The 22240-nt window shown below is 36.2% G+C and overlaps 1 protein-coding gene across 2 annotated transcripts in view; it reads right to left on the bottom strand.

The window, feature by feature from the left end:
* Positions 1-508: 508 nt before the first annotated feature.
* Positions 509-22240, bottom strand: part of IPO11 (importin 11) — a 212354-nt gene continuing 190622 nt past the window's right edge. For both annotated transcript variants that reach the window (XR_005010886.1, XM_036767335.1), the window contains exons 29-30: positions 22001-22085; positions 509-2006 (exon numbers count right to left, since the gene is read on the bottom strand). Coding sequence is in view for 1 of the 2 variants with exons in the window: in XM_036767335.1 (XP_036623230.1) it covers positions 1842-2006; positions 22001-22085 (250 nt within the window). In the remaining variant the exon portion in view is untranslated. The remainder of the gene's footprint in view (positions 2007-22000; positions 22086-22240) is intronic.

The raw sequence follows: 22240 nt of genomic DNA, 5'->3' as shown, positions 1-22240 counted from the left end.
ATGCAAAATATTTATTAAATACATTGTGTCCCAAAAGTCTTAGTACAATTTCAAGTTATTAAAGCTTAAGACTTTTGGGAATACCTTATACTTTGGCTTAACTTAAAAGTTATAAATCTAAGATCTGAGGATTATTTTCAAAGAGCTTATTAGGTCACTTCTGTTAAGATTAGAAGAAAGTTATCCAGCATAACAAAGTCATGTCAAATTAATAGATTCCCTTTGGAACAATCTTAGACTGGGTGATAGAGGCAGAAAAGATGTGGAATGAAGTCCAGGTTAAGGAGCCTTTTGTGATTAAATGAAACAGCAAACTCCTGATTCACCAGTGCAATATTATCATTGACAATATGTCACACTACCTTTTTATCTTCCTACTGAGTTGTGAAATGAGGCATCTGTTTGAAATTCCCTGTGAAATTTGTTATGAAATTGGCAACTGGTGGGGGGGGGGGGGGTTGGGGTGGGTGGTAGAGAACACAACCAATCAGACTAAATCAGACAGAGATGAGGTATCTTTGGAACTTTAATGAGACCATATACGTTCTTTGTCTTGCTGAAAACATCAAATACTCAAATACATTTTGGGTTCCACAGCTTACAAAGGGGCAGTGGGTTCCCTACAGTTACGTACTGTACCCAACTTTCTATAGAAAGATCAAAATTTTCCTAACCTTAATTTAGAACGTTTCCTAAAAAATGTGTTAAAGGTTTCTTACAACAGGGGAAGTAAAACAAAGTAAGGCTTTTTAAATTTTTTTCTTTTTTGGTACTACATAGTATTCTCTGAGGAATAGGAAGGCAGATTCTTTGCATCACTATATGTATGATCTCTTATACTGTCCTCTGATCCTCGCCAGTATCTTTTAAGGCCCCTGACTCATATCTGTTCCCTTTCCAGTTTAGGAAGGTGAGACAGGTACCCCCTGGACAATAACTCATTGCTTTTCTTGAAGATGGTCTATAGTTAGCCCCTCAGTTTTCCCTGGGGCTCACATTAGGGCTGGTAGCCCTAATGACTGATAGAAAGGAATGGGAGTGAACAGTGAACTCAGGTCTCCTCCCTGACACTGCAGTATCCCCCAAGTTCATTGTGCAGGCCTTATAGTACATATTTAAAGACTAAGTGTGTTTCCTGAAAATAAAATGAGAAAAATATCCCTTTACTAACAACAGTCCCTATATCAGATTAGTACAATGAAAATAAAAGCATTTGGCTGATATAACTGGCTTTCTTTTTTTTTAGATGAAAACATTTCCCTTTCGAGATAATCTTAGGAATATATATCTCTCTCTATATATATATATTTTTACCTAATGACCAAATTTCTTAGTCTCCAATTATTTCCAAAAATGGCTTTGCCATTTTTTAAAAAAAATCTGTAGTTTCATTCACTTAAAAAATGGGTAAGGCAGTCACCAACTTGAACTAATTTTTGCTGCAGGAAAACATTTCAGACATTAACCATCAACCTTCACTTCTTCTTAAGTGTTAAGAGTACATGATTAAATGATAATCAAAACCATTTTCTTCTCTTAACAATAAACTAAGCAGCTATTTTCAATGAACACATTTTCTCTTGCAAACTCCAGGTCCCCCCATCCCACCCCCCAGTACAAAACTACTTTCTTGAGGAACAGGTTTGTAAACTCTCGTTATGAGGCATTTTCCACTTTTCCCCCCGATTTTGAAACCAAAAAAAAAAAATGGCTTTGTGGTCTCTGCTTCTTTACTTTCTTTCACAACTGATTTCTTTAGCATGTCAGCTCCATCTTGGTAAGCTTGGTATTGTCTTTTTTCGGGAAGAGAGAGTTAGCCACCCAAGGTTCCAGCTGAGCTTTCAGAAGCCCTGTAAAAATTCTTGTAGTTGGTTGACAATTTCTGTATCCACCGTCTCCATGAGAGCCTGAAAGCTTTGCTCTCCCAGCAATTCCTGCTGCGCTTTGAGCTTCTCATAGACAAATTGCTGCAGTGACACCGTGTGTACAGGGTCCTTAAGGGCAAGCTGTGGAAAACACAGAGGAGCCAAAAAGTATTAGACAAAATGCAACAAGTCCCACTGTACCTGTTCATCTTCTCTATAGCCCTTCCTTGAATGATAGGATTGCTTCTGCCTTCCTGATCACTGGAGATTCAGGAACACATATTGACTGGAGAAAATTTCCTCAAAGGAAACCTTGTGTTCAGCTATCCCCCCACCCCCAACACAAGACTTTACTCGAATCAGCTTCTACTGATTTGGGCCTTCTTCAGGATCAATGAGCAATCCCCAATCTGCTGACTCTTAAATTATAAGTCTTATTTATAAGGATAGATTGATGCAACACTGCTAAATATTTTTAATAAATTTACCAAGCTAATGTACATTTTAAATGTTTGTTTCATTCATGCAATCACAAACCTCTGGAAATCCTGGGTAATATGTGTACTTTACTTTTCAAACAAAAGTACTGACATGTCAACTTTTTAGTTATGTAAATGTTTCATTCCCCTTTAAAGAATTGGCAACATTAAATATCATGTCTAAAAAAATTAGGGAGTAGTACAAATATTTTTGTGTTGGGACTGTAACTTTCTAGGGAATTCACAGGTTCATAGAATTTAGAGCTGAAAGGGACTTCAGAGTAAATTTAGTACAACTCCCTCATTTTACAGTTGTGACCAATGCCACCTCATTAAGCAGCAAAGTCTGAATTCATAATTACTGTAAGTAGAGAAAGCACATAATGTCAATTATCAGTAAGTGGGAATGACCCATCAAAACTTCCACTAGATTTATACAGTTGGTTTGAATTTTGCAATATAATTTAGCTCATTTGCTGCCATAAAGACTCATCTCCCAAACTCAAGAAACAAGAAAAAGTCAACTATTTCCCAAGAAAACAAGCTGCTCCTTATCAAACATTCAGGAAGGTGGGGAGGGGCAGGGGGGTGGTGTGGAGACAGGAAGAACAGAATCTCCCTGGGTGGTTTTAAAACATTAAACTGTTGTAGCATTGGGATGGAACTGGGAAGAAATTGCTAATTTATAACTACATTTACTACAACTGTTTCATGGGCATATAAATTTTATGGGGACAAGCTGAAATTTCTGGGGGGAGAGGGGAGAGCAGGAAGACAGCCAATTTTAAGCCCCTCTACTGAGGTGTCTCAAACAGAAAAAGATATTCTATCAATGCCACAGTCAGCCCCCTATGCTCATCATCATCATCTGGTCAGGTTCATTTGACTTCCACTACTGCCATGAGACTTTCCAAACCGAGTGCTTCCTTCATGAGTGCCCAGACTCTATTTGTTCTTAGAGCCATCAAAGACCATGTGTTTCAAAGTGCTGTTTTCTCAATACCAGAAAAGGGAGTTTAAAGCTAAGTCTCTACTAAGTGCTCACTATGCGCAAGACATTGCTAAGCAACATTTTAAAAAAAATTAGCCTTTGTACAGAGACAATGATCATTAAAAGCAATTTTCCAAAGGATGTAGTGTCCTCTCCTCTGATCAAATCTGAGCACAGATATGTACAGGATGTCCCCAAAATCTTAATGCGAGTGTCCCAAAAGTCTGAATGCAATTTTAAGTGGGAATAATATCACTTCTTTTTCTTCTTTTTGATTCTGGGTCAGCAAGCAAGAAAATATCACTACCAAAATTAACATTTTTATAATAGAATATAACTGTCTCCAATATTTTAAAACTTTTCACCTTCTTTCACAATTACGCTTTTCACTTTCCCCTTTCACCAGGGAACTAAACTAAAAACATGATTCTGAAAAGCTGGCACATTACATCCAACAGTTTGTCTGTATCAACTCCTCCTACCTCATGACACACTGTCATATCAATCACTCACAAAAGTATGCACAGCCAGCTGCAAAAGAGAGAGAATGAAGCAAGCAAACATTTGAACCAAAAATGAGCTTCCCATTTCTCTACAATTCTACTTTTTCTAAACATTTCTGCTTATTTTCTTTATTCTCACCATGTTTGGTAATAGCCAGGCTTATATACCTTACAATGAAGGTTTGGGACCCTTAAGAAGTCAATATGATGAAGCCTCATGGCTACAAGGCTATAACGAGATAGGCCATACAGATGGACAGGACCTGTGGTCACTAGGCAGCTATAGTATGGAGGTTTCTTTGTTTCAAAGATAACAGGAACCTAATAGTCTTATGATGCTATAAAAGGTCCGCATCAAGCCAAATCCCCACCTTTATAGATCTGGCATAGACACAGGGAAGGTACTGGCAGTCAAATGAACTAGAAACACAATAGTTAATATGCATTTTTGCCTCCATGTCTGACAAATGTATCCTTATAAGGTAAGTAAACCTATTCTTTTATAACTCTCTGACTTGTCTCAATAACTGAGGTATCATCTCTATATGTGAGATCAGAATGACTGCCAGCACCTACTCTTGGAACTTACTAAAGCTATACAGATGCTAGCAATTACATCAGCAGGACTAAAGTTTTCTAGTACATTTATTAAATATATTAATATTTCAGTTGACTTAGAAAGCATTCATCTCAGAACTGCAACCATGAGGCACAGAAGGAGGTATAGAGAAAGATACAGAGGGAAGTATCAAGAAAGATATGGAGGGAGGGAGGGAAAGAAGAGAAGGGAGGGTACCAGAGAGAGAAAGGGAGGCATGCAGGGAGGTAAGGAAGGAGGTATGGAGAGTGGGGAAAATGGTCCCTTAATAGACAAAATAAATGCCTAATGCAGTAAAGCTTACGCACTTTTCTCCAAGAGAAGAAGCCCCTCTAAGTTTTTACTGAATCCGCATATGTTTACTTCATATATAATGGTAACAATTTATAGCATGACAATGAGGGAGAAAACATGAAAATAATGAAGAGCAAATACAAGAATTCAAAGTGATAAATGATAATTTTTAGGAGCTCTGTAGTATGAGAGTAAATAACCTCATATATTTCAATAATATTAATAATAGCACATATATAGCATTTTAAGTTTTGTAAAGTGCTTTACCTATGTTATCCTATCTAATCCTCACAACAACTGATGAGTAAATTGAGGCTGAAAGAGATTTTTAAAGTAAGTGTCTGAGGCAGGATTCAAACTGAGGTCTTCCTGACTCCAAGTATGGTACGTTATCCACAATGTCACCTAACTGCCTCACAATATAGTAATGTATATTTATAATGGGGTGCCTTCAGCATCTAAACAAGATTTTTAAAAAGCAGAGAAGTGTAATATCTTATAAATGTGTTCACTGAATAAGTGAGGTCCTTAAAAGAGCCAGTTTTAGTTATCTGAAAAATTCATTGATGTGGAATTGCTAATGTCCTTACAAAACCAGATACATGAAGTGTTATTGTAATCACTCTGCTTCTTTTCAGAAGGCAGTATTTGGTCTCTTGAGAGGTCTTTAATGAAGAAGTAGGCTGATAGTACTTAGACTTGAAGGTAAGATATTCTATAAAAAAAAAAAAAGATCCTGTCAGAATCTTACTAAGTTCCCACTGTTAAAAATTACAGCCTTTGGGAAGTATCAGATGCAGACTAATGATAGCTGACAGCATGTCGGCAATGCTTACACTGCTAGCTGAATGACCTTTGGTCTCTGATGATGTTAAAAGTTCTAGAATAAGTTTGTCAGGATATATTTTTCTTGTTCTTTGAGGTTTTCATTATTTGAACCAGAAATACTCTCCATAATATTTAATTTATTTTTAACTACTTTAACTCAGCAATTTCATCCAGTGGGAGTCAGTCAACCAAACTTCTTACCTGAAATCTCATACCATATTACATTACCTAGTATCTCCATGAAGATGTTTTCCTTAAGGTTTGACAAGAAAGGAACTGCTGGGAAATTCTTCTACTGGAATTAGGGGAAGACAATTTCTACACTGGCCAAAATGGATAAAATTATTTTTGAAATTCTACAGAGCAGCACTTTTCAGACAACACGGAGAATTATTCATTAATTATCTATTAAGAAAACCTACAAACTATTGTCACAGCCTGAGAATTTTATATAGCTTTTCTGTAATACATCCTTATACAATAATATATTTTTCAGCTTTTTTCTAGAAGAACTGGTACCTGATACGTTATTTACTACAATTTCAATGTCAAAGTTGGTTCCGGTGACAACATTAAATGAAATTTTGATTTTGGCAACGGACAAAGCCGAAAGAACTATTTTAAGTCCAGAATATCATAGCAGAACATTTATATAAACAATAAACTGTTTCAGTATACAAAGCTACTCTCAAAAAAAAAATGAAATGTCAAGTCAAATGCATGAAAATTTATCTGAGGAGTTATTGTAGTTCTGATATCATTTTCATAACAGTCTCTCTTTTTCTATCCTGGAGAAATAGTTCATGATAGACTATCTTTTACAGGTTACCGTGAAGCAAAATTCCAATGTAAATAAATACAATCAGTTACACAGTAACCGATACATAATGCCTCAGGTCCCACTAAACAAAAAGTGAAGAACTAACTCCAGTCAGTGTAGCAAGTTATTTTAATGTCTTCTTAGAAACCAGAAATAGGAAATACAAAACTTTATCTTGCATGTCAGAAAATGTCATCAAAAATGTATTAAATCTTAAAGAACTGTCCATTTAGGGGAAGAATACCCTAGACAAAGAGAAGAACATAAGAGTTTGATAATAAATGTTAGATGTATCTGAAACTGACGACAAAATCATTTCTGGAAGTTATTACTAAAGAAAAACAAATGGGACAGTCAAATACAAAATCTTTCCCAAATGTTATAAGGGATGGCTTTGGGATAAAATAAAATCAATAAATTATCTCAGCCAAAACTTCATTATCAATAATAAACAAGAAAGAATCCTAAGGTTAGACAAGAAGGGATTTCTTTCAATTTGCTAAATCACTTGTGATCTGAACTATTAATTCTCTTCCAGGTCTTATTTGCTTATAGTGAAAATGTCAGGCTTTTCAAAGAATCCTTTATTTAAAATTTTAAATCTAGCTGATTTTTAATTATACTAACTGCAAAAAGAAAAAAAAAGTATTGAAAACTTTTTTAAAAAAAGGCTTTTAAATCCTATTTTATTCTTAGTGGTATATAATTTACAAATGTATTTCTTATTAGCTCTTACTGTGATTTCGTGGTGTTTCTTCTGATTAGCAATGTGTTTATTATTGATATAATTTTGGGCAAATTCATACTATCAGTCTTACTTAGAAATCCTTACTTTTAACTATCAGGTTAAACTGTTTGTTCTATAAAATGTTACTTTTCCATTCCCTGGGATATGCTAAAAGGCAAGTTTCTAAAGACAATCAAATAGCACAGTCTTGAAAATGTTTTTCAACCCTGGGAATAATGGACAACTCTAAAATTATTTTTGAAAGCCTACTTATCAACTGTATATACATCAAGTCTTTTCTGAAGCTCTGCCAATATGAATTCTAGTATCACATAATATAGTTAGAGCTGGAAGGGGCCTCAGAGGCCATCTATAGTTCAACATCCACAATCAACCCCACTCTTTCTCTAATCTACCTACTGGTCCTTTGCATGATGCTTTACAAACAGGCCCAAGTGTCCTCCATCCTTGAAAAATCCTCACTGGAGTCTATCATGCCTATCTTCCTAAACTTTCTTCCACTTCTCACTTAAACTCTTTTAAAAAGTTGTCTACAACAGGGGCCTCCAATTTCTTTCCCCCTTTCCCCTCATTCTCTTATAAAAACTTTACCATTCAACTGAAAGCGCACTCTCTAAAGTTAACAATAATTTCTTAATTGGCAAATACAATGGCCTTTTTTTCCCCTCAATCTTTATCTTTTCTGACATCTCTGCAGCATTTGATAATGTTGACTACCTTCTCCTCCTAGATACTTGAAGTCCTCTCTCAGTTTTTAGGATTCAGCTCTTGCTTGTTTCTCCTACCTCTCCCTCTCCAGCTCCTTTACTAGAATCTTCATCTATGCTACGCACACCACTGGTGGATCTCCTCCAACACTATGTCCTAAACCTCCTTCTCTTTTTTTCTTTATAGAAGAATCCCCTTTAGTGACTTCATCTGCTCCATTGGGTTTCACTAGCTTCTTTGCAGATTATTGCCAGATCTATATATCCAACCCTAGTCTCTTTCCTGAGCTCAGTTCAATACCACCAACTATTTGACACTTCAAATTGGAAAGACTTCTCAAAACCAACATGTTAAAACCAAAAACTCAATTTCTTCTCCTCTACCCCCAAACCCACTACTCCATCTTACTCTATAACTCTCAAGGCCATACTTCCAGGCACCCAGATTTGCAAATTTAGTGTTGTACTTGACTCTTTAATCCTACTCACCCCACATATCCAATCATTTGGTAAATCCTGGGATGTCTTCTCTACAATAGCTCTCATATGCAGTCCTCTTTAATCACACAGCTATGACTCTAATTAAGTACCTTATCACCTCTTGACTAGACTATTGCAACAATCTTCTAATTGGACCTTCTGTCTCAAGTCTCTCTTTACTCCAATTCTCCACACCACTGTCAAAGTCATTCTCCTAAAGCACAGATTAGACCATGTCACATCCACATCCCTCCCCCCTCCTCCAATACATTCCAGTGTATTCCTCAAGAACAGGAGTTCATGACTTTTTTTGTGTCATGGCCCCTATCTTGGTAATTGAACCCTATGAAAACTTCTCAGGATGGTTTTAAATGCATACAATAAAAAATAAGATTACAAAAGAAACCAAAGGTTAATGAAAATATATAACTTTTTTCTCCATCCAATGTGATGGACTCCTTGAAAACTCATGGACTCCAGGTAAAGAACTCCTGCTTTAGGATCAAATATAACTTCCTACATCTGACATTTAAGGCTCTTCACAAGCTGACCCTTTCCTATCATTCCAATTTTCTTATGCATTATTCTTCTCCAAGAACTCTACAGCTCAGCCATACTGCTCTACTTGCTTTCCCTCACATAAGATAGTCCACCTCTAATTCTTGACAGCTATCCCTCATGTCTGAAATGCTCTAGCTCCTCACCTCAACCAATTAGAGTCCCTGGCTTCCTTTAAGACTGAGCTCAAGCACTTAGCTGCTAGAGCCTTCCTCTACAAGGCTAAATCCCCTCTACTCTGTGTCTTGTGTGATTTACATATAGGTCTCTCCCACTAGAACATAAGGTCCTTGAGGGCAGGGACTGTTTTTGCTTTTTTTTGTATCCTCAGCACTTATGACAAAGCCTGGCACATAAAAGGTGCCAAATAAATGCTTGTTGACTGACTGATTTAGTAATCATTCAATAATTTTTTCCTCTAGTTTTCTAACAGTATTACAGTCTGGATTTTAGGTCCCTGGCATTTATATATTCTCAGGTTCCCCCAAAAGAACAGATGGGCACTTTGATTTGTCGCTAATTCACTACTGCTAAAAAAAAAAGTGCTGATATAAATATATTGGTGAAGGAGGCTTTTCTTTTTATCAATAACTTTCTTGGGGTATGTACCTAGCAGCAAAATCTCTGGGTCAAAGGGTTTGGATAGATAGGAGACAAGGTTTTGAAGAACTTTAAATGCCAAAGAAAGGAGTCTATATTTGCTCTTACAAGTAAGTGGGAGCACCCACAAGTCGGCTGAGTAGGAAATTGATATGTTCACACCTTCACTTTAGGAAAATCACTTTGGTGGCTGAGTGGAGGAGGGCCTGGAGAGAGACTTATGGAGGGGAGACCAATTAAGAGGCTACTGTTACACACCTCTCTGGCATACTTATTCCACCTAACTATATAGCACGCATTTTATGTTACTGTCTGATTAGACTATAAATATCCTAAGCAGCCATATCTTATTGAAATTTTTGAACACATTACTTATAACACGGTACTTGCTTAACATGTTTTGAATGAACACTGAACACTAAGTGAAGAAGCCAAAAATAAAGATTATGCATAGCTCCAAGTACAATCTAATGAATATCAATGATAATTATGTTTAAAATTGTTGCAACTTTGTATCTTTTAAGTGGGCACCTAGGTGGTACAGTGTATAGAGTGCTGGGTCTGGAGGCAGGAAGACTTCTCATCCTGAGTTCAAATCTGCCTCAAACAACTTACTAGCTGTGTGACCCTGGGTAAGTCACTTAACCCTGTTTGCCTCAGCTTCCTAATTTGTAAAATGAGCTGGAGAAGGAAATGGAAAGCCATTCCAATATCTTTGCCAAGAAAACCCCAAATGGGGACACAAAGAAGTGCACACAATTGAAAATGACTAAACAACAAATCTTTTATGCAATTTCTTTAACTTGTTTTCTTATAATTATCAGTAAAAATTTCTTTAAAAACTTAAAAATATTTATGTTTGCTTCAAGTATAGGAGAAAGACACTTTGAAACTGTAGCCCCGGGGTGGGGAACCATTGGTCTTGAGGCCATATGCAGCCTTCTAGGTCCTTGCGTGCAGCCTTTTGACTGAGTCCACATTTTTATAGAACAAATCCTTTTATTAAGGGGATTTGTTCTTTGAAGTTTAGATTTAGTCAAAGCGCCACACCTGAGGATCTAGAGGGCCACATGTGGCCTCAAGGCTGCAGGTTCCCCATCCCTGCATGTAGCCTATTCTGCCTTGCATGTGACAAAAAAAGAAATCCAAAGAGAAGAAATGGTAGCTGCTGGAAGGGAGGCAGCAGGCCGACTCTGGGGGGAAGAGAGCAGAAAAGAGATGAAGAAACGAAAGGCAAGTCAAGCAAGGATGAAAGTAATTACCTGGAGATTTACAATGATAGGAGGCCCAGTGGCTCTGTGCTCAGAGAGGGGAGTATCATTTGATTTGCAAAAGGAATCGTCATTAGGTTCCTTTAATTAACCAACTTTCCAATATCTTATGAAATGAAAATAAAAAGAAACATTATATTCTGATTGGATGATTACTTATGATAAGGACAGTGGTAAGAGCTAGTATCCCAACTGAAAATGGGTAGGGAAGAGCAGAAGAGAAATGGCAGCAATGAAAATGCTACAAAAAATCTCAAACAAACTTTATAAATTAGATGAAATGACCTATTTGAAAAGGAATACACATACTTTCAATATTTTTGAGACTTCACCCATAACATTATTTAGAAAATGTAGTAGGTTCACTGTTCAGTTTAACTTTTAGCATACTCCTTAGTGCATGCATATCAAGACTATATTATTTACCATTAATAAATCACCTTCCTTCCAGCTCCTATGCAATGAACACAAATGTCAGGAAACATATTTTCATCAATACCAATTCTGCAGCTTCCTGTCAAAAAACATGGCAAATCTAGAGACAGAAAACAGATTTGTCTAGTCCACCCTGTCCCCCCCACCCCCATACTTAACAGAGGTGAAAATGAAAGCCCAAAGAAGTTCAGTGACAGGATCCCACACGACTCCAATATCAGTCTAACTACAGAAAATGAGTATCTGTGGGGGATGGGCAGGAGTGGGGGGTGTGGGGGGAGGTAAGGAGGGAAGCAAGGAGGAGAAAAGGAAAAGTACAGGACAGCTGTAATGGAATTTATTTTTGCAATCTGAATTTCACCTCTGGTAGCATTATCAAAGTTATCAGTATATCTATTTATTTCTGTATGTAACCCTACTGAAGAGGCTGAGTGATCTGAACATTACAAGTATGAAACTTCTGTAACAGCACCTGCTCCCTTCAATCTCTCTCCACTATACCAATCATCTCTGTGATTCAAGGAACTGAGATGACCGGGCAAATCTTATAATCTCAACTCTCTTGGTAAAACTGCTCTACTAGGTCAAGTTATCAGGTAGAGGACTAAAAAAGTGCAAGTGCTATAAGCAGGAAATGAGGAAGATGAGAAAGAGAATGGAGCCAAGGCCATCAATCTAGCTCAAAAAAGTCACATCATTTTGTCAAATATCAACTATCAAGAATTTATAAAAATGCCTAGAATGATGGAAATAAATGAAGAAGTCAAATACTTCCATCTTGACTATATGCTGATAAAATGATATTATTCTAGAAACTAATTTTGTATGAACCAAATCTGCTAACATTTTACATTATGTTACAGAAGGCAAGGACTGTCTTTTACCTCTTTTTTGTATCCCCAGAGGGCCTTGGTGCTTCATAAATGCTGATTGATGGATTCCATAATCACTTAAGCTAAATTTGCCAGAATGTTTTAATTTCATTTCATATTTTTTTTCTTCTTTTAGACAATGGAACTAAGCGGCTAAGTAGGTACAGGGAGATCTTCAGAGGTTTGATAAAATCAAGGAGAAAGTTGGTAGATATAAATAGAAGGCAGGGTTCCTACTTGGAGGGGCATTAAGAAAGACAAAGTGTACCCCGCCCCCCCAAAAAAGTGATTCTGGCTTTACAATCCAGATAGTTTGGAGATTTCAGGGTATATTACACATGATTTTACTCACATTTTATACAGCAACTTTCCTTAAAATCAATAATAATGATAATGAATTGTACTTATATTAAATAAAGGGTTGCAAGTTGATAGAAAATGTACAACTCATTGGATGAATATGTTATTTTTGTTTGGTTATCTATACCTGAGGAAAAAAGAACTGGTTGAACTATGTTACCTTATTCTCAAGCAAGGCACTGTTGTTCACCTGTGTATGCACAATGAACTAATCTCTAATGATTAAACTTAAAGGTGACTTATAACTTAAAACAAGATGTAGAAAAATACCTGTTTGAAACCTGGCTCACAATTTTTCTCTTCTCCCCAACTCCTGCCCTCATATGGGGGTACTTAGCATACATATTGATTCTCCCTCAAAAGGAGAAAAGACAACTTCTTTCAGTTCAGCAAAACCATAATTATTACATAGTCTTTTCAGAGACCTGTTTAAGTAAATAGTCTTGGGAGACTTCTCTACCTTGCTGTAGACTTAAGCTGCTTTTTATTCTAAAATTGCACCAAAATTATTCAGGTTTAGTTGCCCTCACTCTGAAAACCACCCATATTCATTTAACAAGCACTTTATTTGGACATATATGTTGCAGTCTCAGTGTTGACTACTGGTATATAATTAGAATCAGTCAGTAGCTCTCAGTTCCTTTCCAATCAAATTGATGACATGGTGAGTTGATACTGTATTTCTAGTAGAGTTTAGGTTTAATTCTCACGTGGCTTGCACTCTGTAGATTGCAAATTTTGAGACTCTAGTTACAGTTTTGTGTTCACTACTATGTCCAGAATATGTTATATGTCCTGAATAAATTTTTAAGAGGAACCATATCACAGGATTGAGACAAACTATTCAGTTCCTCAACCTCCTCAGTTCCCATGACCTATTATTTACCCACTTATCTCACCTACATGGAAAGATAGTTATACTTTGGATCTTGCCACCACTTACTGATATGCTACCTCTAAGTTCAAAATTATCCAACCATAATGTATTGGCTCTCACCTCTCCCTCGGCCTTCCTTTACAAAACCCTACTAATCATTAAAAGAATGTTCAGCAGGAATGACCTGGATGATGAAGATTCAGCAAAGAGGGATTGAGGAGGAAGAGAACTAAGAACAAAAACCTAGAGAAAGGGAGTGTCATCCACATCATACCCACTAAGTTTTCCCCACAGCTCTGTCCTGGGCCCTTACTCATTTTCTCACTGTACTTAGTGAGATTGTTAATTTCAGTACGTGTCATTATCCTTTCAATGCAGGCAATTCCCAAATTCATGTACCTAGTTCTAGTCTCTCTCCTGAGCTCCAGGTCCTCTATCACCAACTGCAAAACAGATGTCCTACTGGCATCTCAAACTCCCAACAAGTCCAAAAGAGAACAACATTCCCAACCAAGTCTTCCCCTTATTTGAACTTGACTATTATTTTTGAGGTCATCATCATCATCATCGTCCTAATCATAGGTCTAGAGCTTAAAGGCCATCCATTCCAATTCACTCATCTCATAGATGAGGAAACCGAAGCCTGTAAAAGTTATTGACTTGCCTAGGACCACACAAGTACCAACTGTATATCTGCAATCTTAGCATCATCCTCAACTTCAAACTCACCCCATATATCCAAATCAGTTGACAAATCTTTTCATTTCTACCTTTACAGCATCTTTTCATATGTCCCCTTGTCTTTGCTCACAAAGCTGCCACCCAAGTTCAGGTCCCCATTGCCCTGCAACACCTTGACTACTACCATGGTCTTCTAATTCATCTTCCTGTCTCAAGTCTCTCCAACTTCACTCCATCTTTCATATAGTTGCTAAAATGTTTTTCCTATCATATAGATCTGATCACATAATCCTTCTATTCAACAAATTCCAGTAACTCCCTATTACCTCTAAGAGCCAGTATAAAGTCTTCCATTGGCATTTAAAACTCTTCAGTACCTGGCTCCTCCCTACCTTTCCTTACACTTAACACTCTTCTACAAACACTATGATACTGTTATACTTTATTTCCCATTTCTTTGTCTTTACACTGCCTAATCCCTGTAATGCTATGCTTCCTAGAATCCCTGCCTTCCTTCAAAACTCAACACAAATGTCCTTTTCTTGCCAAAAGCCCTTTCTAGTTCCCCTAGATGAGTTGTGTTCTCTAAAGTTTCGTCCCTACTACACTCTGTATCTCCTGTATGCACCTAATTACCACCATGAAAAGGCAATATCCTTGAGGGCAGGGACTGATTTTGCCTTTCTTTGTATCCCTAGCAATTAGCATGGTACCTGGCACATAATTCATAAATGTTTATTCCTTGATTTTGTCCAGTATTTCATACAATGGGGTATCTTGTTTGTAAGAAAATGGACCAGGAGGCAAATGCTGGTGCAAGAATAGACCTTACCACGTACAAATACCACTTTATTACTTTTTACTAAGGTATAATTGAGAAAATGTGTAAGTACACACACACACACACACACACACACACACACACATATTTGGGTATAGAATAGTCCTCAACAGATGAATATAGAATGCCTCTGTAGATACAAAGAACCACTCAAAATATCTTGATAGAAAAACTGATTGAACACAGCCATCTAAGTTATTATTAGGAGGGTGGAAAATACTTTATTTGAAAGTAAAAATACTCCTAATGTGAGATACAAAAGTCATCTACAATTCAATTAAACATTTACTAAAAGCAAAAAAAGTACAAGGTAGTATGCTAGGTACAGAAAACAAAGTCTAATATCCCTGACATATAGGACCTTATATTTTGTTGAGGAGTGTAGGATGGAGATATAACATATCCTCAGATAGCTAAATGCAAAGTAATTTCAATAACTTTTCTCTCAGGAAAGGCTCATAAAAGACAGACTTGAAGAATGGTAGGAAGTCTAAGAAATCAAAGTGATAAAATATCGCACCAAAGACACCAGGAACAAAGGCAATGAGTCAGATAACAATAATATGTCAAGGAAAAAACTATTAGGCTGGTTTGGCGGGAAAGGAAGAAAGGAACTCTATTCCACCTGGGGCATATTGTAGTGACTCAAATGTTAATTAAGTATTTTAAAATTCTAAAGTCTACTATGACTGCAAATGAAAAGCATTTGCTGCTCTTGTTTCTTAATGACCTAGCAAAAATATTGCCAAAAAAAAAATAAAAAAAGTTTTCTTATCAAACTGGGGCATCTGGTCACTAAAACATAGCATGAATTCCATAAAGGAGAGGGTATAAGAATTAAGTAAAACAGGAACCCACATAACAAACTTCTCACACTGTAAACAATAAACATACCTAATGAGTACCACACAAATCTGGACCTCTGCTGAAAACTTTTTTTAAGTACAGTTTCATATCTAATTCCATATTCCTGGTTTCTACTGGAAATTAAGGACAAAAAGGGGTAAAGTACCCTGTAGTGAGGTAGTCCAAAACTGGTTTGCTCTTATATTCACCTCTCCTTTCCATCCTTTCCTTCAGGAACTAAGCAAGAAAGAAATGACCTGTAGAAGAATCTAGTCTAGATATTTTTAACCTTGCCTTGATTATACAATACTTCCAAAGAATCTTCACTATCCAAAGGGAAGAACTTTGCCAGGCTGAATACACACTGGTTAACCACTACATAAGGGTTTTCTCCATATCCTCAAAATTCCTTATTCTGTATTCACTTATCTATGCAAATTGTTTTCTTCCCAGAAAGAATGTCAATTCCCTGTGCACAGGGACTATTTTATTTTTCAGAAATTATAAAGAAAAAGCTTTGGTTTGGAATTCCCCCATGTCTAATATGGGGCATGACACATAATAGGCACTTAATTAATACTTGATGCTTGATTATTTTCATCCATCCTGATGATTTCGTGGGAATAAGGATCTTCAAGTGAGGAGACCAATCAATGTGGATCAACAACAGTACATCAACTTGTAATCTTAAGCTACCACCCTGGGACCTGAGAGGTTAAGTAATTTGGTCCAACGTCAAAACAAGACTCCAACTCATATTTTCCCAACTCTAAGGTCAAAGCGCTACCTAGTATTACATCACATGGCTGCTCCATGCTCATCATCATCATTCTCTCCATAGACTCTCCAGTTACTCAGACTCAAGTTTCCTGACCAAGTTTCCAGTTAAGTGACTTGCATTATCACTGTCTCCTGACTAAAAATACAAAGTTCTTGCTATGATGGTATATCACCTCAGTTATCCAACTAATGGATCCAATTCATTCTCTTTTTAGGAGTTTCTAATTCATATCTTAATATTTTTAAGTTAATCAAAACCCTACAAAATTATGATGACCACTTCCACTAAATATCAATTTTAATGAGAGTAATCTTAAAAAGGTCACAAAGATGGAGGTAAAATTTAATAAGTAGTCTTACAAACAGAACAGGTTAGGGGATCAGAAAGCAAAATTTCACTAAGGGATAACTATTAAGAAATCTGTGAACTCTTTAATTGAAGGTTTTTTTTCTCTTAGTGATTTAACACTGTGCTCTGGTTATTATGCCACATACAATCATTAATAAACCTGTACTAGTTTATGCTCAACACAGACATTCATTTCCAATTACTTTGCAGGTAATGACTAATAGATCATATTGTCAAAGCACAGACAACTAGAAAATAGAAAAATTAAAAGCTAGATGCTATAATTTCAATGAAATTATCCTCAATGCTTTTCTTGAGCACTGAGTTAATATAAAACATGGTTTACAAAATAGATAGAGAAACAATTTCAAAAGCTGTAACTAGTAGGAGCTAAATAAATCAGTGGAAATTAGGAAAAACTGATCTGCGTGCTATTATTTTTAATTTGTCTCCTGGTAGATGGGAGGAAGCTTCAAGGCCAGGATGGATGTGGGGTCCTAAGGACCTTAAACATGTTTTTGTAGATTCACAAGTTAAAGGGATAACAAAATCAAAATGTTTTTATTTAACTGAAAGAATATAGTGGGTATTCCACTGCCAAATCTCGACATAACCCAATGTAACCTTTCTTCTAGGTGGCAAAGATTAGCACTGAATTCAATTCGATTGCAAGTAGGTCCTAATTAGTGTATCCAAGTTCATGTTGCATATATCCACTGGGCTAAAACCTATTGCCATACTTTACATAGCTATAACTTCAAGTAGTGTGAATTTGAATGCTTGATCACTTTTCAGGGGATTCATCATTTGTGCTAATTGCTCCTTTCACCACAGTGTGCCCTAGGCTCTCTCCCATTTAATCAATCAATAAATAAATATTTTGCCTATATACAAATGGTAAGAAGAAAAAGTAGTTTAAAAGGAGAAAGAAATTAATTCTCTTAACTCTTCCTTAATTACCTGAAGCAAATAAAGGCACAAAGGACCATTACATCATAGATTTAGAACTGGAAGGGAGAGGAAATGGATTGATCTACCTTGAAGACAGAGAAAAGCTACTGAGAGTAGGTACAAATATAGCTGTATTTTAAAGCGCCATCATCCCCTCCCCTTCCTCACACCTCCTCACACACCCAACTATCTTGACAGCACAAGAGGAAAGGACAATATATTTTGTCAGCTTAGCTATTCCAGGACACCAGGTACTTGAATAGTTGTTAGATACACACTTCTCAAAGTGAGAGCCAGCGCCTCTGCATTGAGGCCTTGTTGAGCCCTCTTCAATGCTGCTCATTCCCCTTTGGTGTCCACTTCTCACCCAACTCTCACCTGTGGCTCCAGGAAGCTATAGTATGAACAGCGGCCACACCCTGGTAAACTATTTCAGCAAACGGGCTAAACCAGGTTGAGGGGAACTGAGGGGTCTTTCAAACCTTTCACTGAGTTAGGGAGGTGTCTAACCAAGCATGTGAAGACTTCCTCTGACAGAATGGGCAGTGGAAAACAATTGGTTCCAACAGCCACGAAAGCAGCAGAAGCAGGTGCTGTAGAATACTTAGAGCTTGGTTAGACACTGCAGATGTCAAAGGTCATCCAACATACCCCAGGCCGTCACCAGTGGTCCTGACTTTTGCTTTGCCACTGGACTTTGATAACTCTGGGAGAGTGAGGCCAAAGACTTTGCATAACTCTGTCTCATTTAAATCCAATCTATGTGAGAATCGAGACATCACCTATACCATTTTACCATTTTTACCTACCTCAAAGTCCTGTGGCAACAGGCAAGTGATGAAGTGGGAGCTGAACTCACAACCCTGTACATGCAGCTCAGGCCATAAGGTCAAAGTCCCCTGGGTATCTGAGCAGTCTTTTAAGTAAAGCAGCATTTAAAAAGTTGCCATCAAAAAGAGCTAGAAACCTACACATTTCTTACCTGTCACTTCAAAATATCTCTGCCATTAGAATGTACACTGTGAAGGTCAGGGGCTACCTTTTACCTTTCTTTATTATACTTATCATATTTTAGCACTATGGTACAGATCATGAGAATCTAATTAACATTTATGGAATGACTGAGAGAAAAATACGGTTGACCGTATCTTGTACCAAAGAACCTGCTCCAATGTGCTAGGTAAGAATTATTGTGGGTTGCTTTCCTCATGCTACTCATATGGTTGCTGCCTTGCTTTATGTGAATGTCAAGAATATGCAAATATTGTTGGAAGTAGCAATGCCAGTAGCATGGCCAAGCCTCAGCGTCAGGAAGAGCTCCATCTTCTGATACATACTTGGCTATGTGATCCCAATGACCCAGGAAAACCTCTTAAGACTACAAGTTGAAGAACAGTGGCTTATTTCTCAAACCAGAAGACAATTTGTTGTCAGGAATTCTCTATGAGATGAAATCACAAGTCCAGTTTAAAGAAAAAAAAAAACAAAAAAACTTCAATTGATGACAGAAATGATAGTCCAGATACGTGCTGAGTTTTCAAAAGAAGCCAAATTCTATGTATTCTCAGATGACAAGACAAACCTATAGTCAAATGTAAATATATGATATATTTTCTAAATGACTGAGGCAATTTCCCACCATTGTGGATTTTCACCAACAGTGCTCCTTTCAATGGAACAGATGGTAAAGAGGTAACTATATGGCCAAAGGCACTTGGGTAAAGTTCAAATTTTTTCCACGTTACAACATGTATTTTTTGGCATACTTTGTGACTGCCAGGAAATTTCATTTTTTAAATGAAAAAATTTTAATACTGACTTATTTTAAATAATTCACTCCCACCTGCCAGTAAATATTTATTTATATTTTTATTTTTCATTTGAATCGACAGCATAAGGCACCTTTAGATTATCTTCAAAAAACCTATTATTAAACATGTCACAATGTAAGAGTGACAATGCAGATTAAAAATAAACCAAATTGGTGCACAATTATAAAGTTCACATTGAAGAATCATACATAATTTATACAAGAAGCCCTGGAGAAATGAACAATGAAGCTAATTTTGTGTGTTTATGTCCCTACCTAAATTCACTCAAATAATTTGCTATGTTACCTTTAGTATGTTACATAGCCTTTAGGCTCTGGATACATGATTTTTTTACTGGCATTAACAAGAATCTATATTAAAGGGCTAACAAGAAAAATGGATTTAAAAATTAGTAATAAAAAAACAGTTGCTCTACAGATGCTTATAGTTGTAATAACGATAATAAATAATTTTATAGCATAAGCCATAAATCATGTTGAAAAAAATGCACAAAACATATATAATCCAATTAATATTTTTAAAAATGTATTATCCTATTGTTTTACATGGAAATATTTTGATTAAGGCAAAATTTAAGAAAAGGCTGGAATTCAAATAACTAAATACAAACCACACTAGATGGTACCTATTACTGGTGTAAATAATATTATGGATAATATTAAAAGCAGATTTAAATATCATAGTTTTATAAGAGCTGACCCATAATTCTGATAAAGTCTACTCAGAGTATGTATCTTGATTAAAAAAAAAAACCAACCGAGAACTACCTAAGGAGACTGCTGATTGTATAATGAACAGAAGAATATCAAGTATCCCCTTACAGATTTCAATTGCTGTCTAGGTAAATGTTATGCATCTTCATGTCTTTCTAGGACGCTGTTGGTATGCTTAGTACTACATAGAGAAAGGAGAAGAACAAAGTGCCCCAAAGGCTTTCATTCTAAGTGAGGGAGACAACATAGTTCAGGCAAACTTATATCTGGTTTCAATATGATGGTCTCATTTTAAAGCAGGACAGGTATTGCTACCGTCAATGTATACATATTTCCACATGTATACTAACAATTGAATATTTCATAAGCGTACAGTGTTTTGTGGAGAAATAAGAAAAAGGACATGTGTGAAGGATAAAATCCCAAACAAAAAGGCAGTAGGGCAGAATAGATTAAGATAAATCTCAGGATATAAGAAGGTGGCGAAAGCATAACAATATAGTCTGCAGGCTGAGGATAGAACCCTTCAGAGTGCATGTGTACAAATTCAAATGAACAAAGATCATGATTTGAATAGCATAACTAGTAAGATCCTAAAAATCCAAACTAAATGTATGACATTTTGTGTACCTATTTTATATACATTTGTATTTCAAAGTAAGTACTTGTAAATAACTACAAATGACCTGTTAAGATATTTAGTGTTTCTCGTACTTTTCCTTTGTTTCTTTTTGATTGTAAACTCAACAATCTTCAACAATCACAAACATTTCAAAATACAAATAGAAGAGGACAGACTGCACAATTCTGATTTTTTGCCATGCAGATTTTTCTAATAAAGAAATATGGATATATGTTTAACAAGGTAGTAACAAATTTCTGTGTCCCTTCTGCATTTCCTTCTCTCTACTTTGAAAATGTATTATTGATGCTCTTTTTTCATGTCTATCACTACCCACCAACCCACCAAATGCTCAGTGGAAGCTTGTCCTTCTAACAGATATATATGGTCAAACAAAACAAGTTAACACATTGGTCATATATGAAAAGGTGTATCTGGTTCTGTCAAAGAGATGGAAGGCATGTTTCATCACTGATTTTTACAAGTCATAACTAGTCACTGCTTTTTTTCCCTTCGTTTTTCATCAAATTTCATAATGAGACACAGCAACTTATTAGTAGGCATGCATATTTCAGGACATTTAAAGAACATTTATGACACACTTCAGAAAAATGGATTAGGAAGGAAATGTGAAAAAAAGGGAAAACCAAGAATTTCAGTAAATTTATAAACACAATTCATAAATCTTTAGTATAAAAAGGTCAAAATTGGAAACCCAAGTTTGGAAGCAACTTCAGAGATCATTTAGTCTAAGTCATACTTGACCAAAAGTTTTCCTCATAACACTCTGAACAAATGCTCATTTGGCTTTTGCTTGAAGACCTATTATGAGGGAAAATCTACTCTCCTGAAACAGTTCATCCTACTTTTGGATAGTTCTAGGTTTTAGAAAGCTTTGAGTTCTCAAGATCCTACTGTATTGAGAAATCACCATTACAGTAATGTCTGGAAAAAGATTTCTCACTTTTAACAACAGCAGCATTTTAGTCTTGTGGATAAAAACCAAAATGCCACCCATACACCTCCCTCCCCCGAAAGAGGAACTATATGAGAATATTTATTAATGCATAATATTTGGAAAGGACTTGTCACAACTCACCATTTTCTTTCTCTTGTCCTGTTCTGTAGGCGGCTCCTCATCCTCTGTTACTTTGGGCTCTTCAAAATGAGACATCAACATGCAGCTAAGAATGAAATAACCAAAATTAGACAATAAATCAAATTTAAGAGTTTTTAAATAGCTAATTCAAAAGTGTAACTATATAAAACTGATACAAAAGTCTGATGTAACTAAATGTAAATTAGGAAGTGGTTATTCTTATTACATTAAGATTTTTCA

Source organism: Trichosurus vulpecula, chromosome 1 (assembly GCF_011100635.1).
Source record: "Trichosurus vulpecula isolate mTriVul1 chromosome 1, mTriVul1.pri, whole genome shotgun sequence".
Classification (NCBI taxonomy): Eukaryota; Metazoa; Chordata; class Mammalia; order Diprotodontia; family Phalangeridae; genus Trichosurus; species Trichosurus vulpecula.
This window is presented reverse-complemented; position numbering and strand designations above follow the sequence as displayed.